This window comes from Kogia breviceps, chromosome 5, assembly GCF_026419965.1.
Source record: "Kogia breviceps isolate mKogBre1 chromosome 5, mKogBre1 haplotype 1, whole genome shotgun sequence".
NCBI lineage: Eukaryota > Metazoa > Chordata > Mammalia > Artiodactyla > Physeteridae > Kogia > Kogia breviceps.
In genome coordinates this window covers 146,554,290-146,568,577 of record NC_081314.1, presented here as the reverse complement: position 1 = coordinate 146,568,577, position 14,288 = coordinate 146,554,290, and the positions used below count along the sequence as shown (strand labels likewise).

Below are 14,288 nucleotides of genomic sequence, written 5' to 3'. Positions count from 1 at the left end.
ATTTTGTTGAGTTTTGCACGTACATTCATAAGAGAGCTTGGTCTACAGCTTTCTTGTGATGTCTCCTTACATTATCAGGATAATACCTCAGAGAGTGAATGGGGAGTGTTCTCTTATTTTTTGGAAGAGCTTGTGAATAGTCGGTGCTAATTTTTCTTTAAATGTCTGATAGAATTCACCAATGAAGCCATCTAGTCCTGGGATTTTCTTTATAGTCCATTTTAAAATTAATTCAGTTTCTTTCCTTGTTAGAGGTGTATTCAGATTTCGTATCTCTCGAGTCAGTTTTGGTAGCTTATATCTTTCTAGGAATCTTTCCATTTATTCTAAGTTATCTAACTTGTTACCATACACTTGTTCATAGTATTCCTTTCCTTTATAATTCTTTCTCTTTCTATGAAGTTGGTAGTAACGTCCCCTCTCTCATTCCAGATTTTGGTAATTTGAATCATTTTTTCCTTGGTCAGTCTAAAGGATTGTCAATTTTGTTTATCTTTTCGAAGAACAAAGTTTGGCTTGTGGACAAAAAATGTTGTCTGCCGTTTCAGTGAACAAAGAATGCTGCTGTCACCAAGCTATCAGCCACTGCAGTCCCCACCTCAGCCCCTCCCAAATGTGTGCCCTGAGGGGAATTCAGGAAGGAGAGAAACAGGACACTGGCCCTAGATAGTTAAGATGCCTATCGAAGGAGTAATTTCCATGAGCCCAGACCCCTGCATCTCCCCACAGAGACAAGCAATAAAATCATTAACTTGAGATGTCTGTTTTTTGTGATTAACAGTAATCTTTCGATGTTTGACTACATGGCTTTTTTTTTCTTTTTCAGCAAAAGCTCCTATATATCCTGGCTCCTACCTTACCTCTTTGGAACAGTTCCTCAAAGCTACTGAGAGGCTGTCTCCTGGGCTACAGTCCTCAGTAAGGTCCCTGAATAAACATGACTCACAACTTTTAGGTTGTGTGTTTTTTCAGTCGTCAGGCTTAATTGATTATCTCTGTTTCTTTTTTCTATTCTTTACTGTTGGTCTTTAAGTGTGCTAATGGTATAGTAATGTTATTTTGTTGTTTGCTTGTTTGTTTTTAATAAAAGAGTCCTTAGAGTTTAGAAACATATAGTGAAATAGTCAGAGACAAAATAATATGATGATTGGTATTTGCTTACAAAATAAATCATGAGGAGAAGGAGGGAGTATTAGAAGGGGTACTGATGAAATAAGACTGGCGGGGTGATGGGTACATGCGGGTTCATGATACTATTCTTTTTACCTTTTTACGTGTTTTAAAACTGCCATAACGAAAACTTTAAAGAACTGGAAAAGATAAGAACTTGATGCTGAAAATAACACCTTCAGATGGGAAATTCCCAGGACACGGCTCTACTTAGAAGTCAGCACCTGTGAAATGTCTTGCAAGTGCATCCGGCTTTGCACAGAAGCTCTGCTTATGATAAGAGGGAGGTGCAAAAGGACAGAGCAGATAGAGAACCAGCCAAGCTTGCCCTCAGTTACCCAGGCTCTGGGGCCCCTCGAGAAGGCCCTGTGACACCGGTCTCTCCGGGGCCCTACAGGAAGTGCGTAGAGCTCCTGTGGGAAAGAGAACTATGGGGCTGTGGCAGAAGCTGATGAAACGCCCCCAGAACTCAGTCCAATCTCTCCCTCTGACCGACCCCTGAGAGGAAGAAAGAGGAAGAGGAGCCCCAGCTCCGTGGGGACTCCACATCAACGCACACAGAGGTGCTGTGAGGATATGCTGAACGCCCCAGGCCCGCGCAGGATCTCCTATGGTGAGAGCAGGAACGAGGAGAGAAGGGGCCAAGGACCCGGCCGGGGGGCTCCCACGTTTGGGGGCCTGGCAGGGCAGGGCCAGCAAAGCGTTCTGCATGTTACCAGAGGAGCAGGAGAGCGTGTTACAAGCCCCCAAAGGGAGCGTCTCATGGAGGGAGGAGACAAGCACATCACACGCCGCTGACAGGTCAGGGGTGAGGCCAGAGTGCTGACCACATGCGGCCAGACCATGCTGGCAGGTGGCCCTGGCAGAGCGCTGGAGCCCGGAGGACAGGAGGGGAGCCGGGCGAGGGAAGTCAGGGGGGATCTACTCTAAGGTAAGCAGGAAACCGGGTGCGAGGGTGACACCCCTGCTGGGAGTGACAGAGGAGACAGGGCAAGCCGGAGGCCAGGGGAGGGGGCTGCAGGAGCAAGGCCCCGAGGCCAGGGGACGGGAGCTGGCCTGGGCAGCTCCCAGAGTTACTGTTACCTGGGGGTAGGCAGAGACCTCAGTGGACGCCGGCGGGGCAAGCGCCCTTCCGGGGCCGCGCAGACCGCAGGGCCGCTCACCAGCTGGACGTGAGCAGGTCGGGACAGGGGTGGCGGTGAGCGGCGACAACGACCCAGGGAACGTGGTCCTGGCGCTGGGCGGTCCTAACGGGCCACCTGCCAGCTGTGGACGCCCATGTCAAGGGACGTCAGCCAGCTCAGCTTTGGGTCATCCTGTGGTCACACCACGACACCCTCCCAGGGAAGGTGTGATGGCCCCGCTCCTTGTGAGGCCCGGCCGGTCCCCAGCTCCTGGCCGCTCTCTGGGTCCCTAAGCCGGACCACACCAGGCTTCTCGTCTGGTTTCGGCTGTTACCATTGTGATTCATCTTTTTCTAAAACTGCCGGCAGGACCCGCGTCCATACTTTTGTTACCCACTGACAGGACAGTCCTCAGACACCTGGCAGACGGCACACCACACCGAAGACACGAGAAGCAGGGGGCATATGCGCTTACCACGACCAGGGAGGAGGAACAGGCGATGTCCTTCGGATCTGAAACACCAAACACGCAACAGTGTGAACCAGGGCTGGGTGTTTCCTCTGACACAAGAAAGTAAACCCAAACAAGGCACCCTCTGATACTTTTGCTAAATTAGCAACAACTTCAGAAAAAAGACAACGCACGAGGCAGCATGTCTGGTGGGGTGAGGGCGTAGCTCGGCCGCCCCCGCAAGAACCCACACGTGCCCCTTCCCTCGCTCGGGCCCCGTGACTGCCTGATCCCCACGTGCTGGAGCCGGGAGAGTACGAAACCAGCACCGACAAACGCAAGTCATCACGAACATGAAGCCTGCTTTGCAATATGGAGAATAGCTTACAAATAAACATAAGCAGAGTGTAAGTGCACTACGGTGACAAGCCATGGAAGACACATTTCAAGGCTAAGTGTCAGAAGGAACTAGAAAAACACGCCCAGTAGATCAGAGTAGCGGGGCTCTGAGTAACATTTCGGATGAGTCGTTTAATGTTACGGAATTCACTAGAAGTAAAACTAGCGGGCACAGAACATCTACCCTGAGATAGAACAAAATGCCTTTTACCTACACGCAAGGAGGTGCGAAATAAAATTCATGTCGAACGGCAAGACAAGAAAAACGATTCTCTGCCCTTTGGCGTCCTCTCCCCCGCACCGTGCATCATGTATCTGTGTTAGGAACCGACCAAAGCTCCCCCGTGAGCGGGAACACGGGCTCAGCCGACGGGAGCGACACCCCCCCAGCACCCACAGGGCAACTCCTTAACGATAACATTCCTTCCTGGTCTGGTAAGGGGTCACATGACCCACCACGATGCCTCTTAGACCTGGGTTATGTAAACTGTCAATAATCCCTCTGTCTCAAAAAACTGACCGAACTGTGTCTTGACATCTAATGGGCAGAACAGTCCTCCGAGCTTTCTGAGATGCTCTTCCCGGGTTAGAATCCTCACGTTTGGCTCGAATAAAATTTCCCATTTTTTTCTTAGATCCACTGCTTAACCTCTTGTCGACAGAGGGAAGGACGCGTGGAAGCGAACAAAACCAGAAGCTAGGCTTTTTTCATCTTCGTACTTTAAAATCACGCTGGTGTGACCCGGGCATGAGAGCCGGGCTTAGGGCCACGATCAGCGCCGACACGCAAACCCCACTTCTTGAGAACCTAGACAGCCGCCTTTTAACGGCTTTGCTCCTTCCCCATCACCCAGAACCCGGGTCTTTTTTATAATTTTTCGTGAGACGGTTTAACTGCCTTGAAACACAAACCGAGCCACAGGGCTTTAAACTCCCCACAGCGGCGTTCCCTCCCGCGAGAGACCGAGGGCGCCGCCGCGGAGGGGCCCCTGGACCACGTGTGCTCCCGGGCTGGAGGCTCCTCCCCGCTGCCCTCTGCGGGGGGGGGGGGGGGGGGGGCCCGGAGAGCCCTGGTGGTCCCGATGGCCGTGGGGATGCGCAGTGAGCCCCAGGGTCAGTCACGATGGGGTGTGGCTGGTCCCCAGGACATGGCTTTTCCTGGGCTTTCACCCCGCAGGACATTAGTACCAGTGACCCTCGGCTGGGACACGTCTGAGGGCAGCTTCCCGGGCGGCCCCGGAGGGGCCTGTGGATGGGGTGCCCTGTCCCTTGGGCCCAGCCCCGGCAGGAAGGAGGAACGGGGTGAGCTGGTCCCTCGCTGCTGGTCACGAGAAGGGGCGCTCCTGGGGCTTGTTCACAGGGGCCTGGCTCGGGCCGAGCGAGGAGGAGGAGTAAGGGTGTCCGAGCCGGCGAACCGGCTGCTCTCCGTTCGCTGAGACACTCGTGGACACGGGGCCCTGGGTGCCGGGTTCCGGCGTGGGAGGGTTAGGGGGCCACAGAGATGCCTCGTCCCGTGAGGCCGGCTGCAGGAGCTGCCCCCAAAGGGAAGCGTCAGACGCGCGGTCGGCCGGCGTGCTGTCAAAGTCACGTGCGCAGAGCAGGGTCTCCAGAGCCTGAGCCCAAGAGGAAGACGTTCGGCGGGAAGGTGGAGAAACGCCAGGTCCAGAAGGTGCCGCAGGCCGCGCAAGCTGGGCCCCGGTGGTGACCTGGGCGGAGGCCGGGCCAGGACAGAAGGAGCAGCCGAGGCGGGGCTGACAAAGCCGGCCACCCCGGGGAGAGGTGACGGCCCAAGGCGGAGAGCAAGGACCCCCCCAGGTGACTGAGCGATGCTCGCGGGACCCCAGGAGCCCTGGCCCAGCCACGGGGAGAGCGGGAGGAGGGGGCAGGCGTGCGGGCAGGAAAGGAGGGCCGGCGAGGGGAAACCTTGGGCGGCCTCATGCGGAACGGGGACACGGCACTCAACGGACGATCTCGCACAGCCCCGAACATGTCTGCCTTGAACACATAACGGCTAGAGGCTGAGACTCCAGGTAAAAAGAACCAGCCCGGCCCACAGGAATGTGATGGGCGGACAGAGGAGCGGAGAACGGCCTCTGTGGCCCGACTTCAGCCCACGGCGCCCTCCCCGCGGCCCGCGCCCCCCCGGCCCCCGTCCGTCCTCAGCGCCCGCTGAGGCCGCCTCCCCACAGGCCGAGGAGGGGGCACGCGTGCTCATCTGTGCCCTGAGTCAGGCCCAGTCCACCTCCCAGGAACACCTTATGGGCCCGGGGGACCTGAGCGAGTGCACTTCATCCCAGAGGGGGCCGGGGCGGGGCCGGAGGGGAGGGAGGCAGAGCCCCCAGGCCAGTCACCATGGAAACAGGAGAGGGGGCGTGAGAGGATGGCCAGCGGTGGGAAAGCAGCTCCAGGAGAGCCCCCCAGCCTCGCCCGCCCCCTCAGAAGCTGCAGGAGCAGCGGCTCGGTGGGGAGGGTGCTCTCATTTTATTATAAAAGACCAAACCGGGGCTTCTGCCTTCTTGGAAATCCTGCCCCGCCCGGGATGACCGAGCCGAATGGTGTTCGCGCTGAGAGCCCTGGCCAGGCCGGCAAACAGGCTCCCGTCCACCGCCACGCCCTCCGTTCCCGTCACTCCGCCCCTTTATCAGTTGAGGAAGAGAATAAAAGCCACCGTGGACTCTGGACCTCGGGCCGAAGGCACACGGTGGTGGTGGTGGTGGTGGTGGTGGGCGGGGGGGGGGGGGCGGGTGTCCCTGCACTAACATAGAGGAAGCACGTCGCCCCTGGAGAGTCCAGGAGACACGATGATCCTTCCCGGAACTCCGGTGACACACAAGCGAATGGCACGTCGGCAAGGAAGTCACGATACCCACCCTCCCCCCACCCCCGCGCCCCCATCTGTTTAACAATTCACCTGTTTGGGCCATTTCGAGATGTTGCTAAAAGCTTACTGGGCCCCTGGAGAAAACGGTGAAGATGGGAGCTGAGCACCCCCGCGCCCTCACACCCAGGGGAGGGGGGCGTCTGATTCCTCATCTAACCTCGGCTTCCTTCTTCCCTGACGGGACAACGCTGGCCTGAGAGGCGCACGTGTGCTCCACTAAATGGCGGTTATTTAAAAAAATGAAAAGGTTAGCATTAGCAACAAGAAAAAAGAAGTGAGAAACCCTCACAGTGCCTTAACCTTTCGGATGATAAAACCGGCAACTCGGAATGCAAAGCTGAAGCTACAGTCACGGCTCACCAGGGATGAAGTCATGTGGCTCCCGAGCGTCCCTACCTGGGAGCCGACAGTGGGAGAGCTACCTAGTACCACATGATTTTATTTTGCTTGAAGCCAAATCCAAGAGGCAAACGCGAAACGTAACTCATCAGAATAGCTCGTGCGATTAGAGCACCCTGACATGTAACAGCTAAAGCAGCGCCTGCTTCTCTATCATTAGTGCAATTGTTAGGAATGCTTGTCCTGCCCATCTCTATTGGAAAAATTAATTTAAAATTCAATTAAAACAAAAGTCTGGGATTGAGTCTAGGATGGAACAAAGGCTTGGATTTTCTGGTACAACACTACCTAATTAAGGTGTATGATCTTAAGTCATGTCATGGTTTTAAAACATTGTCAAGGATGTATCTTATCAGAAGGCAAGCGAGCTGGTGAGGCACATTTCAGTCTGTGGCGGCGAGATTGGCGTGAGTAGCTGCAGCCACGTGGCTGGGCGGTGAGCAACGTGGCAGAGGACCACGCATGCCCAACGCCGCGGGGCCAGAGGACAGGGCGGGAGGAGTTTCAACACTGGTAACTCCAGAAATCAGGAAACAGCAGAAAATCCAGCAAGACCAGGAGAGCGACGGCTCATCAGGGAAGCCTATGCCTAAGAAGGAAGTCTTCCTGGCAAGGGAGAGCTGGACAGACCCCCATCCCTGCCTGGGGCGAAGCAGCAGCAGAGCCTCTTCTCCTAAACTCGCCCCAGCGCAGAGCTCTCCCGGGGAGAGGTCCCCACCCACCGGTACTTACGTTCAATGAGAAAGAGAAAGCACACCATCCCCATGGCTGCCACGATGGCCCCAGGCACAACGAAGGACAGGCCCCAGCATGTGGACACCCAGTAGCCAGCGATCAAGGACCCCAGAATGTTGCCCACAGACGTGTGGGAATTCCAGACCCCCATGATCAAACCTCGCCTGCAACACAGCAAAACACAAGGTGGCAAATGATGTGTCAGGGCTGCCATGGATCAGTGCGTGTGGTTACAAGAGTGCCTGCATGGCGTTCGGAGCTGGTGCAGAAATAAATAGGCAGTGCGACACACCACCCCTGCAAAAGGCGTGGGACCAGGGGTGTTCGCAAAAGGACAGCATCTTCACTTACCTCCGGCTGCATAATTACATCTCTCTGAGCTTATTCATTCTATGATTAAAAGAAGAAAGAGGCCTTTTCCTATAATTCTTGGAAGGCCCCCAATTTAAATGTGTGCCTTTGCAATCTAAAAACAATCGTTTGATGAAATATCCCATTAACCAAAGTTCACGCTGAAGAACCTGCCAGATGAACGGGGCTACAGAAGACTGGATGGGTGAGTTTCCTGTTTTAGTTTCCCCATCTTAGCCCAGAATCTTCGACCACTTCCTAACCGTGGGCCCGGCTGTGCTGCCTGTCACACAGACGTTACGATGGAATCTGACCGCACTGAGGTCACCAGAGGCTGGGTACAGCTCTGCTACCAGGCCCTGGGTGACCTGGACAGGTTACACTTCCCCGCGCCTTTCAGGGCTCTGAAACTGTAGCTGCTGCTTCGAAAGGCCTGGGGCAAGGCCCTGACCGCATTTCTCCCGGGTTCCCAGGAGGCCAGGTGAGGCCCGGGCTGCTGGCTGGCTGGCTGCCTAGATGACCCAGACCCCACCCTGCCCACAACGGGGCGGGGGGGGGGGGCATCTCCTGGGACAGAGGCCCGCCTGAATTTCAGACCCTCAAGACCCAGAGGTTTCAGTCATCTCATTTCATACAGTCGACTGACGCGTTTTTTTCTGTAATGAATCTAAAGAAAAACTCAACATAAAGCGGCCCGGTTTTCATCAGAACCTTCTGAAAACGAACGCTGCTGGAAGCAGGGCTGCCTTCCTCACCTCCCTTTTCCAAACCAGTTGCCGAGGCAGGTCACGACGCTGGGCCAGCCGGTGGTCTGCACCAGTCCGTTGACGATCTGTGACAGAGGGCAAAGGAAGAGACCGCTGAGGGGGGACACCCACACCCGGGAGCCCGGCCTCAGGGGTTTGGGCGCCCAGCGGGGACTCTCACAAAAGGACGGGGCAGAATCCGATTCGATATGAGCCTCGACACCCACACGGGTATCTTAACAATATACGTATATCTCTTACCACGAGAGTCGTACGTGCCTATTGTGAAAATTTTACAGTAAGCAGAGAAAAAAAAAGAAAAGGAAATTCTTGCTCGGAGATGAACTACTGGTAACAGCTTCGGGCCAAGCTGTCCACTCTCTTTCCAAGCTCAAACTTCATGAAGAGAGATGAACCCTCTCCTTTTTACAGAACTGTGATGATACCATAAGGGTGGCTTGTAAATTGCACGTTTTCCCTTCTTACATCGTGAAGGAGGTACCGTTGCCCCGCCAAAGGGAGCAGAAGAGCGCACCCTGAGCTTTTGTTTGAAGAAGGGATTTAGGAAGTGTATCCGCAGCTGGCTCTGCTTTCGTCTCAGGGCCTCAGGGGCAGCCTCCTCCAACTGCCGCCGGGAAGGACAGGCCTCCAGAGGCCGACTGGGAGGCGCTGGTCCAGCCTCAGGGCCAGCCGGGCTCAGCCTTCCCTCCAGGAACGTGCTGGGACTCTGGGAGATAGGTTTTTCCTTCTCTCTGATTTTCTGTATCACCATAAAGTGTGCATCGCTTTGGTAATTAAAACAGCCAAAGTCTTTCAAGTCCTATGGTGAAAATTTGTTATTTTTAACATAAATTTATTTATTTATTTATGGCTGTGTTGGGACTTTGATGCTGTGCACACAATCTTTCTCTAGTGTGGCGAGCGGGGGCTACTCTTCATTGCGGTGCTGAGGGCTTCTCGTTGCGGTGGCTTCTCTTGTTGCGGAGCATGGGCTCTAAGCACGCGGGCTTCAGTAGTTGTGGCTCGTGGGCTCGGTAGTTGTGGCTCACGGGCTCTAGAGCGCAGGCCCAGTATTTGTGGCGCACGGGCTTAGTTGCTCCGAGGCACGTGGGATCTTCCCGGACCAGGACTCGAACCCGTGTCCCCTGCATTGGCAGGCGGATTCTGAACCACTGCGCCACCAGGGAAGTCCCTATGGTGAAAATTTTAAAAGCAAATGACGTACGACTTGCCCTGATGACCTCGCGGCATCTCCCTGGGCTGTGTCTGGAGAGCCTCAGAAGCTGAGCATCTATTGTTTCCAGTCATTTTCCGTTTCTGGCCAATATCATCCACAGGGCTGTGGGGAGGCGCAGAGCCGAGAGTTCCGGGAAGCACTGGGCCCGCTGGCAGGGCCGCGCCGCATGCTCGCCTGGCCCCCACGCCCCCGCGGCACCCTTAGGCCCTCGCCTCCCCGCCCCCCCACTGACTGCCCCCAGCCCTGCCCGACTGCCCCCAATCCCCAAGTCCCCTCAACCTCCTCCCCTCACCACGCCCCTCATCCCCCCAACCCCAGAGCGGTCAAGGCTGACACAGACAGAACGTCTCAAATGCACCCAAACTAAGGCAGAAGGGCCCAGAAGGGCTTCATGCTTCAATCCCCCTGCTGGGGTACCGACAAATAGGATTCTTTAGGCGGCAACTCCTGAAACTAAGGAACCCTTCACGGCTACTGGAATTTCAGAGCAGAGGAGAGAAAAAGGGCTGGATGTGCCAGCGCCGACCCTGACCTCAGCCAGGACACAGTTCTGCACCCACCCCCACCACCTGCCATGTTCTCTCTTGGCAGAGCCTGGGACCCGTGACGTTAACACCCCGTCTGGCTCATCATGGAAATCCCATACCTGGTGAGCCGTGGCCCAGACCTTACCTGGGTCACCACGTAGAATCCAAAACTGTGGATGTTGTAGAAATACCCCACCCCAAACAGGGCAGTAAAAGCGCCACTGGCCACCATTCCGAAAGTTAGGTAATACCTAATTGGCAGGCGTTCCCCTATTATGCCACTGAGGAGGGAGAAAAAAGAAAGACAAATATGAGAAAACAAACACACCCATAATGTAAATGACCCAGCGATTTCTTTCTGGATGCCTTCATGCTGTTCTCTGAGCTTTTAGAACTTGAAAGCTCTCCAATTTCCAGTAAATTTTAATCACAATTATTTTTCAACGGAGCATTTATTAACCAGAAACTGGCAACACCTTTTAAGACTTTCTATTTCTAACAAAAATCACTGTCAGGGGCTTCCCTGGTGGCGCAGGGGTCGAGAGTCCGCCTGCCGATGCGGGGGACACGGGTTTGTGCCCCGGTCCGGGAAGATCCCACGTGCCGCGGAGCGGCTGGGCCCGTGAGCCGTGGCCGCTGAGCCTGCGCGTCCGGAGCCTGTGCTCCGCAACGGGAGAGGCCACGGCAGTGAGAGGCCCGCGTACCGCAAAAAACAAACAAACAAAAAACCAAAAAGAAGTCACTGTCAAATAATAAAATGAAACACTCTGACGTATATGATACCTGCCAATTAAAAAAAAACAAAACCAAACACTTGTCCTGCCAGCTAACCCTGTTTCATATAAACAACAGCCAGTGAATGTACAGAGTATTTTAAGATTTCAACTGTCGAACTGCAGACAAATATGGAAAGGGCTCACCTGTGACTGGAGCACGTCTCTCGGCCCTCGGGCTGGCATTAAGCAGGCCAGAGGCGCTCTTGCCAACGACCCTGTGGCCACAAGCGCTGTGATGTGCTTTAAAGACAGAGCCTTTTCTTTACGGCAAAGTCTGAAACGTGGGGCAAAGCCTCCATGCTCCCTTCGAACAGCAACGTGACGCCGTCAAGAGCTAATCGCTCTGGAGAACTGCTTCCTAGAGCTGCCTGGGTGCTCAGACGAGATAAATTCGGTTAAGTGCCCGGCAGGAAGTGCGTGCTCAGTCAAACAGCTCCGGTGCTGCCGGGGACAGTGAAAATCTCCAGCTTCATCCTGGGACATACATTCAACAGGCCTTTACCACCATCACACGTCACTACCCAATGCCGTATGAAATACGTCCTTCACTGCCTTGTGGGACATGTCACTATGGAACAGCTTGACGCTGTGACTTATTAAGTGAATGAAGAGCTGGAGAACAATCACAAAGGACTGTGAGCCTTTTGCAATCTTTACATACACTCTGTGGGTCTCGTTTTCTAGGAGTCAGATAAACATGAAACGTGATGAAGGATGACGCCTGCCTGCCCGTGAGCTGTACTCTGGGAACGAGCTCCAAAAGTCTGGTCTTTCACCTCAAGAACAAATGCCCCTGACCGATCTTCCTTCAGAACTTACCAAAGAAACAAAAGATCAACCTAGTATCGCGCCAGTGACCTATTAAACGCTGAAGCCGAGGAAGTAATTTAACATTGTAAACAGCATTCAGGTCAAAGTTTAAGCTGAGTAGCAACTGATCACATACAAACTCGAGAGCATTCGCGAGCTAAAGGAATTATCTACTTCATCTTGCTCACTTCAGAAAAGAGGGAACATGCCCCAGAGCCGGCTGACCTGCCCAAGGTCACGGAGTAAGTGCCAGAGTCGGACGGGCCTCCTGCAGGCTAGTGCCATTGGCCGGGGCTTACCGACGTCCTCTGGTCTTGTTAGTCAATACTTGGGACTCGATTTGGTCTCTATTTGAAAGTTTTAAAGAAAAGGCCGAACGGAATGGACAGCTCTCCACATCGTATCAGGCTCCTACAGGTAATAAAGGCCACGCCACACGTGCCTGGCCCTGCCAGCAACGACCTGGGTTAACGAAGGTGCCACCACGTCTGAGTTACCTGCTACACTAACGCCATCCACCTCGCGAGCAATGACGAGTCATGACGTCACTAAGAAGCCAGGCAAGGAAGCAGGCAAGGAAGCATTCCCGTCACGAGTCCACTGTGGATTTCACATTAGGTTATTATGAAATAAATAATATTATTTCATAATAAAATAAAATAATTTACTAAGAACCTTCGCTGGCGAGTTGCATGAAGAATGATCTTTGCCAGTAAATAAGCAAATAATAAAACCACTTGATTCAAACCAGGTTTCTTAGCCTTAGCACCCCTGGCATGTTGGGCCGGGTAATTCTTTTTCTTTTTGTGTGTGTGTGTGTGTGTGGTATGCGGGCCTCTCACTGCTGCGGCCTCTCCCGTCGCGGAGCACAGGCTCTGGACGCGCAGGCTCAGCGGCCACGGCTCACGGGCCCAGCCGCTCCGCGGCACGTGGGATCCTCCCGGACCGGGGCACGAACCCGCGTCCCCCGCATCGGCAGGCGGACTCTCAACCGCTGCGCCACCGGGGAAGCCCGGGCCGGGTAATTCTCTGTGGCGAGGGGCTGTCTCGTGTCCTATAGCACACTTAGCAGCACTCCCGGTCTCTACCCACTAGATGCCAGTAGCACCCCCTTCTCCAGCTGAGACGACCAAAACTGTCTCCAGATATCGATAAAACGTTTCCTAGGAGACAAAATCACTCCCAGCTGAGAACCACATTTAACCAGTGTTTTCTAGTAACTGAGAAAAACACACTCCAACCTTGGGGTCTTTTCATATTATTGATTATTGCTGTCCGGTAAAACTGCGGTTTTTAGAACATAAATATTTGACCACAGGATGGAATATGGCTGACACCCGTTCGCAGCCCACGCCCTGAGCGCCTGAGGCTGACACCGTCCTTCTCCGCAGCTGGGCTCCTGTTCTGTGCGGCATCCGTATTATTCATTCCGCACTCAGACAAGCCCTGCAGCTCTCTGCAGATGTGCAAGTTCAACAAAGGGGTTACAGCCACTCCATCAGCAGATGGTACCCAGTGTCTGGGTTCCAGACACCCAGACGGTCCTGAGCTGGGGTGGGGGTCCAGGTCTCGGTGATAACACAGTCTGGGTGGATGTCAGGGAAGAAGGTAAACATTTAGAGGGATTCCAGAGATTCCCAAAGCTCTGAAAACTCTGTGTCTCTGAACAAAGCCTTCTTTGGACTAAAGGCCTTAGTCCCTATAAGTTTTATTTTGTCTTTTTTTGTTAAACTTGGCCGGACTGACACTATTGTGTCAGTTCTTAACTGGCCAACTGCATGTCCTGTTATTACCCACTAATATTTACCACCTCCCTAGGCCAATTCAGAACTGGATCGAGAATGGGGTAATGATGGTATGTAACAGACACTGGGAACACAGCACGGGCCAGGCCCTGTTCTGAGCATTCTGCATGTATTAACTCATTTAAACCTGACCACACTCCTATGAGTTAAGAACTACTGTTTCCCCCATTTTGCAAAGGGGAAACTGAGGCCCAAGGAGGTGCGGTAACTCGTCCAAAGGCACCCAAGCAAGCAGTCAAGCCGGGATCAAATCCCAGCAACATGCCTCTGGGGTCCACACCTCCCACCGCCAGGCAGGACGGCCCTCTGGCACTCAGGGGGGAGCTCTGTTCCGGCCTGGCGGGGCATCCAGGTGGACACGCCAAGCACCCGCTGTGTGAACTGCTCGGATGCCAGGCGGGGTTAGGAAAGAGATGGCGGTCCCTGAAACCAGAGAAGAGGATGCTCTGCCGTGCTCACCGGGTGGGGAGCTGCCAGCGCCCTGCTCCTGAGTGACCGGGTCCCGGCAGGGCTCACGGTGCATCCAACCCCGGGGCCGGGAAAGCCGTCCGAGGACAGTCTGGCCGATCAGCAGGGCACCCGGGCCGTGTGCTGTGGCTTCCACCCCATCCTTGTCTCTGAGGAGAGACCGGGGGGCCAGCCACCGGCGGGCGGGGCCGCGTCTTCGGCGCACCCGAGCCGCGCTCGGCACCCAGCGGACCACCTGGGTCTCGCAGCCTTAGCCAGACCTACCTCAGGTACATGCCGACGGCGTACGCACACAGGAAGGAGTAGTCCAGGGCGCCGAGAAGCTGCTGGTAGTTGCCCTGATCTATATGGGGCGAAAAGCAACAGGAAAAGGAGAGTATTGGTTGCTTTTCACGAAACACCAGTTTAT

At 54.5% G+C, this 14,288-nt stretch overlaps 1 protein-coding gene across 12 annotated transcripts in view; it reads right to left on the bottom strand.

Moving 5' to 3' along the window:
• The window catches only part of SLC37A1 (solute carrier family 37 member 1), an 88,628-nt gene that overhangs the window by 30,529 nt on the left and 43,811 nt on the right, over nucleotides 1–14,288 (bottom strand). For all 12 annotated transcript variants that reach the window (XM_067035175.1, XM_067035176.1, XM_067035171.1 and 9 more), the window contains 5 exons: nucleotides 14,144–14,222; nucleotides 10,166–10,301; nucleotides 8,266–8,342; nucleotides 7,157–7,323; nucleotides 2,770–2,807 (listed from right to left, as the gene is read on the bottom strand). In XM_067035175.1, the coding sequence (XP_066891276.1) occupies nucleotides 2,770–2,807; nucleotides 7,157–7,323; nucleotides 8,266–8,342; nucleotides 10,166–10,301; nucleotides 14,144–14,222 (497 nt within the window). The remainder of the gene's footprint in view (nucleotides 1–2,769; nucleotides 2,808–7,156; nucleotides 7,324–8,265; nucleotides 8,343–10,165; nucleotides 10,302–14,143; nucleotides 14,223–14,288) is intronic.